The sequence below is a fragment of the Pseudorca crassidens genome, chromosome 7 (genome assembly GCF_039906515.1).
Source record: "Pseudorca crassidens isolate mPseCra1 chromosome 7, mPseCra1.hap1, whole genome shotgun sequence".
Taxonomy (NCBI): Eukaryota; Metazoa; Chordata; class Mammalia; order Artiodactyla; family Delphinidae; genus Pseudorca; species Pseudorca crassidens.
The window spans coordinates 43,968,985-43,983,176 of NC_090302.1; the positions used below are offsets into that span (position 1 = coordinate 43,968,985).

General features: G+C 38.8%; 1 protein-coding gene across 1 annotated transcript in view; it reads right to left on the bottom strand.

Annotated features, from left to right (window-relative positions):
* Window positions 1-14,192, bottom strand: part of PCSK5 (proprotein convertase subtilisin/kexin type 5) — a 317,195-nt gene that overhangs the window by 21,700 nt on the left and 281,303 nt on the right. The window contains exons 14-16 of the mRNA XM_067744135.1: window positions 6,667-6,810; window positions 2,534-2,636; window positions 775-968 (exon numbers count right to left, since the gene is read on the bottom strand). Of these exons, the coding sequence (XP_067600236.1) occupies window positions 775-968; window positions 2,534-2,636; window positions 6,667-6,810 (441 nt within the window). The remainder of the gene's footprint in view (window positions 1-774; window positions 969-2,533; window positions 2,637-6,666; window positions 6,811-14,192) is intronic.

Below are 14,192 nucleotides of genomic sequence, written 5' to 3' on the forward strand. Positions count from 1 at the left end.
CCTTTGCGTAGTGCGCAGAAAAGAGCAGGCCTGGCTGCTATCCTTATAAGGTTGGCCCATGGCTGACATCTGGGAAGTTGGATTTTATGAAGTTTCCCACCACCCTGATAAGAGTGGCTCATGGAGCCTAAACAGTTTGTACAAACAATATGGTTTGCGTTGAATACCAGCTTTCCTTCTAGGAGTCTGGAATTTTGGTATGTGCCAGGTACAGGGTGCCTTCATAACCAGACCCCAATAACAACCCCGGGTCCTGAGACTCCAGGGAGGTTCCCTGGTAGATGGAGACATTTCATACATGTTGTCACAAATTGTTGCTGGGGGAATGAAACGTATCCTGTGTCACTCCATTGGATGAAAACGCTTGAAAACTTGCACCTGGTTTCCTCCAGACTTTGTCCCATGTGCCTTTTCCCTTTGCTGATTTTACTCTGTTATCCTTTTACTGTAATTAATAAGTCATAATTGTGAGTTCACGAGTACAATGATATACTGAGTCTTGTGGGTCCTCCTAGCAAGTCACTGCTTCAAGGGGTCCTCGGGCTCATCCCCAGATTCAGTTAGTTATAGGCATTTTTACATAAATTATTTTTTTGCAAATTTTTCTACAAATTCATTTTCACAAAACAATTGTAAAGTGTTCTCTTAGAAACAGCCTAGATCCTGTTTGATGTTAAGGCCCAGATTTCATGGAGGAGGACTATCCCTCCCAAGATCAATCAAGTGAAAACCTTACATTTCCTCTCTAAAAACCAAATTTTGGAATCGACTCACTGGTGTCCTGATACGATCCATCAGGGCAGTGAGTGACACAACTGTTCGTGTCCTCATTCAGGAAGTATCCATATTTACAGGACAGGCACTGGTCCCCGTGGCTCCCAAAGCAGGACTCGCAGTTGGGGGCACACTTTCTGCATCGCTTCTTGTCAGCGTGGTAGTGGCCAGAGGGGCAGCTGGAGACACAGATCCTGCGTTGTGGAATGATAAGAAAGAAGGGCAGTGTCACCAGAGATTCAGTCCTGAGTGAGCGAGGTGCTGAGCACATAGCTGTCCTCACTCTCAAAATCCTTTTTAACCATGATGGTAACACCACATCCAAAGGGCCAAATTCTGTTGGTTAAAGCCTTCTCCTATGTAGGGTGCTGACGTAGCACTGAAGTTACATAATACCAAGTCTGCCAAGTAAGGCATGTCTTGGTCCAAACCATCTTCCAGTTCGGGTCTAGCTCTTTAAAGGGGATGATGGTTAGAAACTGAGTCTCGACAAGAAGGTTGTGCTGTTGGGTTGAAGGGAAAACATGTGCAAACCATGATTTTATGCAAAAAGGCCCTAATAAGGGGTTACTTCTATTGTTGTGTTTGTCATATGAATCCTGTGTGTATGGGTGGTGAGGGTGATGGTGGTTGTATGCTACTGTCTAAATTAATATAAATATATTTAGGGAGTTCCCTAGTGGTTAGGATTCCAGGCTTTCACTGCTGTGGCCTGGGTTCAGTCCCTGGTTGGGGAACTGAGATCCTGCAAGCTGTGCGGTGTGGCCAAAAAAAAAAAAAAAAAAAAAAATTTAAATTTATGTTGTTTATGATAAAAAAATGACTACCTTGCTTGCCCATAACTGAAGGTCTGGGCTTTATGTATTCATTTAACAAGTACTTACTGAGTACCAATTAAACATCAGGCATTTGCTAAGTCTAGGAGCTAAAGAGAGGGGCTGAGGTAGCCAAGGGGCTTTCCCTTTAAGGAATTTATTCTTTTTAATTAAAAAAATTTTTTTTAGACATTTAAAAAATTTAATTTTATATTCGCTTTAAGGAATTGAAATTCCAGCATGGATGTGAGAGGACAGGACCACGCCTGGGTGGCTGGAGTATGGCTGCACTGCAAGTTGGCTCCCTGTGAGTTTCCTCCTGAAAGAGGAGGGGGAGGTGGTAGGGGTGTGAGAGACACGCCTGGAAGAGCACAGCCTCTGATGGGCAGTCACTGTTCCCTGGCCCTCCCTGTGGGTACATATCTGCTTGAGTCAGAAGCCAGGGGCTCAGAAGCACAGGGTCCAAGCAGGCCCGCCTCAGTGCCCAGAGTGGAGTAGTGAGAACGTGCAGGGACCAGCAGCTTTGCCACATGAAGGGCTTACACTTTGGGGAATTCGGGCAAGCATCCATTTGGCTTGTGTACTGGCATTTTCCTGAAGGGCAAATGCAGCTGTGGCATCAAACATCAACAGGATAGAAAGGTCTAGAGGGGAAGACCAGGCATGTGCATAGCTAGTCCCTCCCCATCATCCTTTGAAATGTGAGGAAAGGCGTTTGCAGTTTCCTAGCCTACAGGTCCATTTGATGTTCTGTAATTCAGTGTCAGTTTCACCGTTCTGAATGATGGGATGGGGTCGGGGGGGGGGGCGGGGGCAGCAGCGTCTCTTCTGGGCTTTGGTCCTGGTGGGAGAACATGGAACACACTGCCTGTGGTGACCCTGTGGGAGCTCCCAGGAACACCAGGGGGAGTGCTTCAGGGGGTCTGATGTGGCTTCTCTCTTACCTGGTGTTGTTTTTCAGCTTATAGTAGTAGTGCAAACAGTCATTGCAGTGGTCCGGTCCTGGCCCATCACAGCCTACCTCACTGCACTCAGGGTCACAGGGACCTGCCAAAAGAAATCAGAACAACACTTGGAAAAAATGATTTTAAAGCAGGTAAGCTTTACCTTGAATTATAAATAGGTATTTTTCTCCCTTAGGCAGTGAGAGTTTTCTTTAAGAGTTTCTAATGCAGTGAGGTGGAGTAATGTTCAATGTGGCTGTAAGCCCAGAGTGAACTCTTGACTTTTTTGGGGAAAACCTGAATTACCTAAGTATCAAGCATGTAAATCCTAGTCAGGGCCTGGTCTTCAAAGCACACATATGGTTGCCTTGTGGGAGAAGACAATAATTCAGAACTCAAAAGAACAATGCCATTGCAGCAACTAGAAAAAAACTGATTGCAATTAAATATGCATAATGATAAAAATGTCGGATAGAAAAATGAGAATTTAAGCTGTTGACAGAAAGGAAAAAAGGGTTGTTATTCAATGCCCTGACCAGATTGTCTCTCTCATCCAAGGTCGTTAAAGCCACTGAGTACCTCTGAGATGCTGGAGCCAGCAAGAAACGTCATTATGGCATCTGGCACAATTTTATCCGCATCTCATTTTGGATTACAAAGCAGGTACTTCAGGTACAGATAATAGATTTAAAATTGCATCCTACCCATAGGCCAATGGGCGGCTCAACAAAAGAAAACTACACACACATTTTAAAGATGCAAGCAAGCTTAAAGAATTCCAAACCTGGGATGAAGGTTCCTAATCTCTCTCTTGCTGTGTATTCTTTGCACAGGCAGGAAAAAAAAAAATGCCAGAAAGATGGAGCTACTTTGTGATTGATGAAAAGTTTTCTAATGACATGGGCTAGTTATAGATATTTTGCTTGTTTGACTAACTCCCTTTTTTCTTGTTTTCCATATTTTGAGAGATTTGGTCTCATATAATCTTGAAGCTCTTTCCCATTGAAAACTCATATGATTTTAACTAGCAATAAACATGGTGCATGAAATGCACAAAAAGTAAGTCAAGGGTACTAGAAATGTCTTGAGCCAAATGTCTTAAGCCATACTTATTTTTAATAAAAAGGACTTACTTTTGTTGAAACTTGGTCTCCTTTAGTCATTGTAGGACTATGTTCTACAGTTACTGAATTGAAACGTAAAATGGTAGAAGTGGGGAGGAATGACTTAGAGAAAAATCTAGTAGTCAAACACCGTCATTTGACAGATAAAAACGATTTTCCAAGAGTTACAGTGGCTTGTCCAGTATCATATGGCTAGGAGAGCTGGGATCAACAGAGGTCCTGCTTCTCATTCTTAGTCCAGGTCTCCTACTTACGGGTAGTAAATCATGACCTTTGGATCTGAATGGAAATGAGTGAGTTATTTCAAAATGCTGCAGACTTGAAGTATATTTCTGATTAATCATGAGTCATTTGACAGCACTGTTTATCTCTATTATTTTCCCAAAAGCCTTAAAACTGATCTTTAAATTCCACAGCTAGTGCAACTTGGAACATTTTAGCTGACTGCTATGGTACATGAGGAGAGAGTGTCTCTGCTGTGTAAGAGTTGAAGTGCACCCGGCTGTGGGTCCCACAGTCCCTGGAATTCAATGAAACAGTACAGAGATCTGGTTATGATAATGCCATCTGTGCTTCTAGAGAGGCTGACTTCTTAATGAAGGTGAAAATCACAGCTCCAAAGAAAAGGAATCATGGGTGGCCCTAAATTTTCACTGGATGATTTCTACAATTAAAACCACCCAAACCACTTATTCTTGATATGTGCCAAAGAGCTGTGTATGGCAAGTTCACATGCTGTGCTGTTTCTTTCATAACCTTAAACTGTCCCAGATGCAATTTAGCATTTTAGGTTTCTGGGTAATAATGAAATAATTGTCTTTGTTCTCTCAGAAGCACCAATGTGGACATTTTGGAGATGTAGTGAGAAAAACCACAAAGATATATAACTGTTCAGAATTTTAACATTACCAAAATTTGAATTGGAAACATACCATAAGGCACATAGTAATATATTACTATTATACTCCATTTATGTTTTTAGATATACTTTCTCCTATCAGAGAAGACAAAATGGTTTGCTGGTTATAACATCAGTAGTAATGTTATAAGCTCAAAGCAAAATAAGACAAAAACTGAACACAATCTAGTTCTGGTTAGCTCAATTGGTCTGAATTCTCCAAACTTATTATTGACACAGGGATACCACCTATTTAGAATAAAAGGAACCAAATGCATATTTATTTAAAATACTCTGTTAAAGTGATTAATGAAAAAGAATCTTAGAGAGCTGAGCTGTAAGAAAAAAAAAAAGTTCCTGTCTAAAGGTATGTTAAACTGCTATTTATGAACAGTTCTCCATTGGGAGAAGCTTTGTTCATTAAGTGTTATATATGATATCCCAGAAGAACTGAATGCTGCTGGAAGTGGTAGCCAATGCAACAAGACAGGAATCAGAAATACACTGGGAAAGAGAAAAAATAATTTGCAGATGATATGGCTACAGTACCTAACTGCCCCAGAAAATCAACTCTAAAACATACAAATTAATAAAGTTAAGCAAAATGGCCAGATGTAAGATAAACACACAATAGCCAACAGATATCCCTGATACCAGCATATAATAGTTAGAAAATATGGAATATTTTCCACTACAGTAGCAACAAGACCTAAAATACTTAGAAATAACACTAACAAGAATAACACTACATAAAATTAAAAGATTTCAGTAAAATGGGATACGGTCTATGTTTTGGATGGAAAGACTCTATATTGTAAAAACAGTTCTTCCCATGAGATTGCATGTAAATTCAAACTAAATTTCAATGAGATTTTTAAAGGGGGATTTAAGAATTGCTATGAGAACAACAAGTAGACGTTCAACAGATATTAAAATACAGTGTGGGTGCTACTGGATCAAGAATTATTAGATTGGTAAATCGGAAAAGATGGTACCAGAAGAGACCTGGTATAAGAACTTACCATACTGTTATAAAGGAAACATCCTAAACTAATAAAAGAAAGGATGGCAACTCAGCTATTGATGTTAGTCTGTTTGGAAAATAAAGACAGAACTTCACTTCACAATATATATTAAAAATCAAAGATTACAAAAAAATAATCCATGTGAATATTTAGCCGATTTTAAAGAGGAAACATTCTGTAAAAAAGAAATTACAAATGTTATCTGAAACGATAAACTCTGCTCTCCAATTTTCTTTTTCTCTCAAAACAACACAAAACAAAAAGTACGTTTCGGAAGCAAGTGATAACAGAGAAAATGTTTTCAGCGAATATGAGACAATGAGAGAGTCAATAACATACAAAGAGTTTTTATAAATAAGAAAATTGCTACCACTTTGAATAGAACAGTGAGTAAAAGACATATTTCATTCAGAGAACACAAAGGAAAAAATGTTTAGATTTACTAGCAATCAAAGCTATAAAAATTTAAACATGTTCTTTTCTTTCTTTTTTACTTTTTCCTTTCCACTCAATGCTGGCAGGAATGAGTGTAGTAAACACTCACACAGTGGTCACAGTGCAGACTGGTATATCTTGTCTGGAAAGCAACAAGACAAATCATATCCAAGCCCTAAAACTGATGATTCCCTTTGATGCAGTAATTCTTAGAACTCTATTTTAAAGACATAGTCAAAGATATAGTCAAAAACTGATAATGGTATTCATTGAAACCTTATTTAAAATAGTATAAAACTCTAAGCAAACTACACATCCCAGGTTATGGATTAAATATATTACAACAGGATGGACTATTATGCTGCCTTTTAAATATGTGTTCTAAGGATACTTGACAACAGGGAAATATGCTCTTAATGATACCTTTAATGGAAAAAAAAGAATATGAATGTTCTATATACAGTGTGATTTTAGCTTTGAAGAAAAAAACATGAATATTTGAATACTTGAATGTACACATACCAATATCTAAGGGATAGAAAGGAAGATGGAATAAAATCTCTCAGAATATGAGTTGAGGTTTATCTCTTTGGGGGAATGATGCATGAGTTTTCTTTCCTTAGCCTGCCTCCCCATTGGAAGCCAGCTCACCTGCATAATCCTCTGTCCCATAGTCATCAGTGGGGTCTTCAACGCGGCTATACCGGACACGTTCCACTTTAGGAAACTCATTGGTGGGTGAGTATGGCTGCACAGAGGTGCCATAGAGGACCAAAGACCATTCTTTCAATTTACCTTGGGAAACAATGAAAGCATATCATGACCAAACATTCCCTCTTCAGCTTTATAATTTCTTTAATTCCTTCTCACTGAGGAAAAAGCAAGAGTAGGAGAATTGTGGGAAACAGATTCATATGAATCACTGCATCAGATACAGGCCTAGAAACGCATTTTCCAACGCTTGCAGAGTTAACTATTTAATAATTAACATACCACGTATTTACTGAGCACCAAACGTAGGATACACCTTAATTGAATCAGCATTTTGTGTGTGTGTGAGAAACAAACACATCTCAGATTTCTGGATCAAGGGCTGAGTTTCAAATTATGGATATTTAAGAGAATCCCAGGATTTTGCAGAAGGCCTTCTTTTTCTAGGTATAAAGGTCTTACATAAATTAAAAAAAACTGTTGGCATTATCTGACTTGTTTGTTTATCAAAAAAAGATGAAAACAACTACTTTGTTCCACCTGAAATGTTAAGAATACATCACTACATTATCCTGTAGACACGTGCTGGCCAATGATAGCCACTAGATCCATTTGGATGTTTCCGTTTAAATTAACTAAAATTTAAAACTTCAGTTCCTCAGTTAGACCACATTTCAAGTACTCAGTAGCCATATGTGGCTAGTGGCCGCTACGATGAACAGCACAGATACAGGAAACATTTCTACCACTGGCAGAATGTTCTCCTAGGCAGTGCTGTCATAGAGCATTTTCTGGTCAAGGGTGCTTGGAGATGTGAGGGAAGTGTTTTACCTCCTTTGGATGTAGGCTTTCAAGGAACATTTGCTTTAGTTAATCCTTATTTATAAATTTATTTCTTAGCTTTATAAAACTAAAGTCTTTAATGCAAAAAGTAAACAAACAGAAAACAACTGTCTCCTGGCCATTAAGCTTAATTTGGTTCTTTTTTTTATATGAATCTTAAATAAAAGTTATTAAGACAAAACCATTAAAAACGTGGAAATATGCTGGCAGGAAGGTAGGATATCCCTCCCCCCACCTTAGATCTCCTCCTCACCTTGGCCTAATACAGGGAATCCAGGCAAGGTTAGGGTTGGGCTCTGTCACAGCCCAGAGAGGGATGAATTTCAGGTGTCTGCTAATTCATCTATCAGCAACTATAATCACCATCAAATTGATGCTTATTTTCTATAAGTGCTTACTATACACTAAATAAGTTTTATTCCATTCAGTGGTCTCAACAACTGGGAAATAGGTACTTGTATTCCCAATATGTAGATGAGGAAACTGAGGCACAGAGGTTGGTAACTTTCCCAAGGGCAGTAGGAGGACAGACTGATACCAAAATCTATCTGGGGGTTCTGATTTAAGATGGTAATATAGGAAGATCCTGAATTCACTGCTTTCCATAAACTTGCTGAATCTGTAGCCACATATGGAACAATTTCCTCTGGAAAAAAACCCCCAAACTAACTGAGTGGCTCCTACGCATCAGGCAAACAAGAAAACCCCAGATCAAAATGGGTAGGAGAGGCTTAGATGCATCTTACCATAAACCCCACCCCCCAGTGCTACAACCCACAATCGAGAGGGGACTCAAAAACCCCCAGCTTCTCCCCGAGGAGTGAAAGGTTTGAGCACCACATTGGGTACCAAAACTTTTAAGACCTACACCTGAGAGATGAGCCCCCAAACCATGTAGCTTTGAAACCCAAAGGGCCTTGGGTCCACAAGACCCATAAGACTGTAGTGAACTGAGCAGTTCTTAAAGAGCTCACCTGCGTGGACTCTCACTCCAGGGTGCCGTGCAGAGGCAGCCGACTGAAAAGCACCCAGACTTTCCATGAAAAAGGCTTATTTGCTTATCTTAAAGCACTGGCCGAGGGTCAGGCATCTAATTTAACATATAGAAAAGGGCCTACTGAATACTGTCCAAACATGGAGGCTCACTGGAGCCATCTGGTTCTCCCTTGGCCTGCTCCAGCTTGCTGGTATGAACAAGAAAGGAGCTTGTACTCTCAGCTGGCACCTAGGGGATACCTCTAGGTTGCTGGCTCTGGTGGCCAGTGTGGCTTAGGCTCATGGATCCCCTAGGACTCTGAACAAAATTGACAAACCTTTAGGTAGCCTCACCAAGAAGAAGAGAGAGGACTCAAAATCAGAAATGAAAGAGGAGACATTTTAACTGATACCATAGAATTACAAAGGATCATAAAAGGCTACTATCAGCAATTATACCCAACAAATTGGAGGACCTATAAGAAATGGATAAATTCCTAGAAGCATACACTCTACCAAGACTGAATCATGAAGAAATTGAAGATCTGAACAGACCAATTACTATAAGGATCAATAATCAAAAACTTCCCAACAAAGGAATGTCCAGGATTAGACACCTTCACTGGTGAATTCTACCAAACAGTTAAAGAAGAATTAATACCAATCCTTCTCAAGCTCTTCCAAGAAATAGAATAGGAAGGAATACTTCCAAACTCATTTTATGAGGCCAGTATTACCCTGATATCAAAACCAGACAAGGTTTCCACAAGAAAAGAAAATCCCTGATAAACATAGATGCAAAAATCCTCGACAAAATGTTAACAAACTGAATACAACAATACATTAAAAGGATCACACATCATGATCAAATGGGATTTATTCCAGGGATGAAAGGATGTTTCAACATATGTAAATCAATATGATTTGACACAGTAACAAAATGAAGGATAAAACTCACACAATTATCTCAATAGATGCAAAAAAGCATTGACAAAATCCAATGTCCATTTATGATAAAGACTCTCAACAAAGTGGTTATAGAGGGAACATATATCAACATAACAAATCAGGAACAAGGATGTAGGCAGGAAAAAGAAAAGGCATCCAAGTTGGAAAGGAAGAGGTAAAACTGTTACTATTATATATAGACTCCACCAAAAAACTTAGAACTAAGCAACAAATTCAGAAAAGTTTCAAGATACAAAATCAGTATACAAAAATCTGTTGCATTTCTTTACAATAATGATGAACTATCAGAGAAATTAAGAAAGCAATCCTATTTACAACTGCATCAAAAGAATAAAATACTTAGGAATAAATTTAACCAAGAAAGTGAGAGATCTGTGCACTGAAAACTATAAGAAATTGATGAAATAAATTGAAGACACAAATAAATGGAAAGATATTCCATGCTCATAAATTAGAAGAATATTGTAAAGATGTTCATACTACCCAAAGCAATCTACAGATTCAATGTAATCCCTAGGAAAATTCCAAAGGCATTTTTCACAGAAATAGAACAAACAAGCCTAAAATTTTTATGGACCCACAAAACACCCCAAATAGCCAAAGCAATCTTGAGGAAGAAGAACAAATCTGGAGGTATCACGTGCTATGATTTCAAACTATACTACAAAGCTATAATAATCGAAACAGTATGGTATTGACATAAAAACAGACACATAAATAAATGAAACAGAATAGCAAACCCAGAAATAAACCCACACATATAGAGTCAATTGATTTATGACAAAGGAGCCAAGAATATACAATGGGGAAAAGGCAGTCTTCAATAAATGGTGTTAGAAAAACTGGACCACTATCTAACACCATACACAAAAAACTAACTCATAATGGCTTAAAGATTTGAATGTAAGACCCGAAACCATAAAACCTCTAGAAGAAAACCTAGGTGGTAAACTCCTTGACACTGATCTTGGGAATGATTTTTTGTATTTGACAACAAAAGCAAAGGGAACAAATGCAAAAATAAATAAGTGGGACTACATCAAACTATAGAGCTTCTGCACAGCAAAGGAAACCATCAACTAAATGAAAAGGTAACCTATGGAAACTATTTGCAAATCATATATCTGGTAAGGGGTTAATATCCAAAATATGTAAAGATCTCATACAACTCAATAGCAGAAAAATAATCTGATTAAAACATGGGCAGAGGATCTAAATAAACATTTTTCAAATGAATACATACAGATGGCCAACATGAAAAGGCACTCAGCATCACTAATCATCAGGGAAATGCAAATCAAAACCACAATGAGCTATTACCTTACACCTGTTAGAATGACTATTATTGAAAAAACAAATATTGGTGAGGATGTGGAGAAAAGGGAACCCTTGTGCACTGTTGGGGGGAATGTAAATTGGTGCAGCCACTATAGAAAACAGTAGGGAGGTTCCTCAAAAAATTAAAAATAGAACTACCATATGATCCAGCAATTCTACTTCTGGGTATCTATCTGAAAAACAAAACAAAAACACTAACTCTTAAAGTTACATGTACCCACATGTTCACTGCAGCATTATTTACAATAGCCAAAACAAGGAAGCAACCCAAATGTCGACTGACGGATGAATGGGTAAAGAAAATATATGTGTATATACATGTGTACACACACACACACACACACACACACACACACACACACACACACACACACACGTACAATATTACTGGGCCACAAAAAGGGAATCTTGCCTTGTGTGAAAACATGGATGGACCTTCCTAAGTTGAATTCAGACAGAAAAAGACAAATACTGTATGATCTCACTTACATGTGAAGTCTTAAAAAAATAAAATACAAAAAGTAAAAGACAGAAATCATAGATACACAGAACAGACTGGTGGTTGCCAAAGGCAGGGGGTAGGTAGGGGTGGGTGAAATAGGTGAAGGGGGTCAAAAGATACAAAGTTCCAGTTAAAAAACATATAAGTCCTGAGGATGTAATGTACAGCATGGTGAGTATAGTTAATAGTACTGTACTGTATATTTCAAAGTTGTTAAAACAGTGTATCTTAAAAATTCTCATCACAAGAAAAAAAATTTTGTAACTATGTGAGGTGATGGATGTTAACTAGACTTACTGTGGTGATCATTTCACAATACATACAAATATCAAATCATACAGTTGTACACCTGAAACTAATATTTCAATTATCCTTCAATTAAAAAAAATTATGTATCCAAATCTTACATTCTTAAACTATTATATAATTCTGCCTTCCTTGCCATTTCTAGGAGTTTAGGAACTTGAAGTTTAAAAATGAACATATTCTGGGCCACATTCATTGTTTTCTGACATCTGCATTGGGCCAGCACACTGGTTTATATTTGGTTTGACCTCTGCCAGGTTTTCTTTGGACTCACTTGTTAATGGCTATCCTATTCATAATTAGGGTGTTGTTCAGTCTCAAAATTTCAAGTAGTGTCAAGAAATGAATGACTACCTGAAATTAATGACCAATCTGACTGCCGTTAGGTAGCAATGCAAAAGAGAACCTATTTTCCATATGGCATCTCTCAAGTGCACACATGGAACACATAATACAAGGACACTATGTCAGTTACTCTAAAACCTGGTCCATTTAACTTAAGATGATTTTATCTAAAAGTGTACCCTTGTAAATGTTTAAAGAGTGTTGACTCATAACTGATTATTTCCCTTGGTGCCATTTCTGAAGTACATCATAAGCCCGCTGGGCAGTTTCTCTCTTTATTTTTCACTTATTATGTAATTTTATTTCCTTAGGATCTCTGCCACAATTCACATCAAACGCTGCCATATTTGGGCCGTCACTTTTTCCCTCCCCTATCACTTTTCCATTTGCTAAATTCTATAGCAGACTTTGCAATAGATCCTGCAACATCTTGTGAAAAATAGCAGTGTAAATGCAGAATGAGAAAAAATCCATTCTACTTGCTAACACTTAGATGCAATCTGCCCAAGATAGAAAACCCAAGATAGATTTAATATGCAATGAAACAAAAACAACAAAAATGCCTCCAAAAATCCTTAGTATGTGTTTTAATAATAAGCAAATGGGAAGAAATAATATACAAATATAAACTCAGTTTAGAGCCGGGAACCTCCATACTTGGGAATGATTCTACCATTTAATTGGGCTAGAAGATTCTATGTCTCCAACTGAATTTCGAGTAGCTTACTAAAGAAACCCCTCATTTAATTAGAGGACTGTACACCATAGGAACAATGACAGAAACACACAACCACACAGAGAAAAGTAAAAGTCCCTTTTCAAAGTTGTGTCTAATTCCGAACTGAAAGGTTGGTTGAAGAACGGATACCCGGAGACCATGTGTTTCTAATAAAGCCTCCTGACCCCAGGCTGTATAGCATTAGGGTATCTCTCTTCTGACACAAAAGAACATCTCTAAGATGACTGGAGGTGACTGGGGTTAAACGCAAACATTTAAACAGTATAAGGAGAAGCCAGTGATACGAAATGGACAACTCTACATGATCTAGAATACTGCAGAGAGCTTTTAACACAGATAATCACAGTAAACTCTGGATAGACTCTGAACTCCTTGAGGGCAGAGAGATTTATGTTGGCCTCTCATGCTTGCACACCACCCCAGGTCTACCATTAGTATGCCCCTAGGGGCAGTCTATGCTTGTGGGGAGGAGCATTTTATCAAAGAGTCACTTTTATAACTGTCTTAAATTATCAATAGATAATGCACCCCTTATGTCTGTACCCTAGGCTGCACCCCTGTTGGTACACAACTGCCACGTTTGGACAGTGTTTATTTCTCTGGGATCTCTTGAGATATAACAGCCCTGTAGTGACACGTGCTGATGGATCTCCTGGGAGCTGCCCTTTGGTCAGGGCAGCCCAGTCCAGTCACATGCCTGCCATTGCCCCTGAGCGCCATGACACAGCACATCTCCATAGCATGAGCAGTAAGCCTGGCCTGAAAAGAAGAGGGAAGGAGAGAGGAAGGTCCTGGGAACTAACTAGATTAGGAACAAGTGAAGGTTGTCTAGAAACCAGGGTCTAGTTTATTTGAATGTTTTCTATCAACTCTGCCTTATTGACAAATATCTGATTTCTGAATAAAACCTTGGCAACCATTACATCCATGGTGCATGCTGGAAGTGAGTTGGACCCAGATACTCTTTCACAAAACTTTTATCCTGATTCATTGGGACCTTGACACCATGCTGGTTTTGATTTCCCTGACTATGGGACCACTGTGGCAACACAGATGAACCACATCACAGAATAAGGGAAAAGAGATGGCTAAACTGTGTGCAGAAAATGGATCTCTCAGAATGAGTAACTTTCCCTGACTGGTGGGCAAAAGAGCGGCAAATGTACGGTTCACGCCTGCGTTCTGCTGTTTGCTTCTTTGGCCCGATGCAACCCACGGTATCCGAATGAATCACACCCTTACAGTTAATGACAGAATGTTGGGTTAAATTATTCTGTGATGAGGAGAGGACTTAGAATTAGATGTCAGTCCTAAAACTGCCCTCAAGCCTGGTTCTTCTGCAGATGGACTGGACAGAGCATTGAGAAGCATAAACTTATTAGACGATGGAAGATGGGTCCACAGCTGGGTGGGAGGCTGGGGTAGTTATCAAACAGATCACTTGTTACC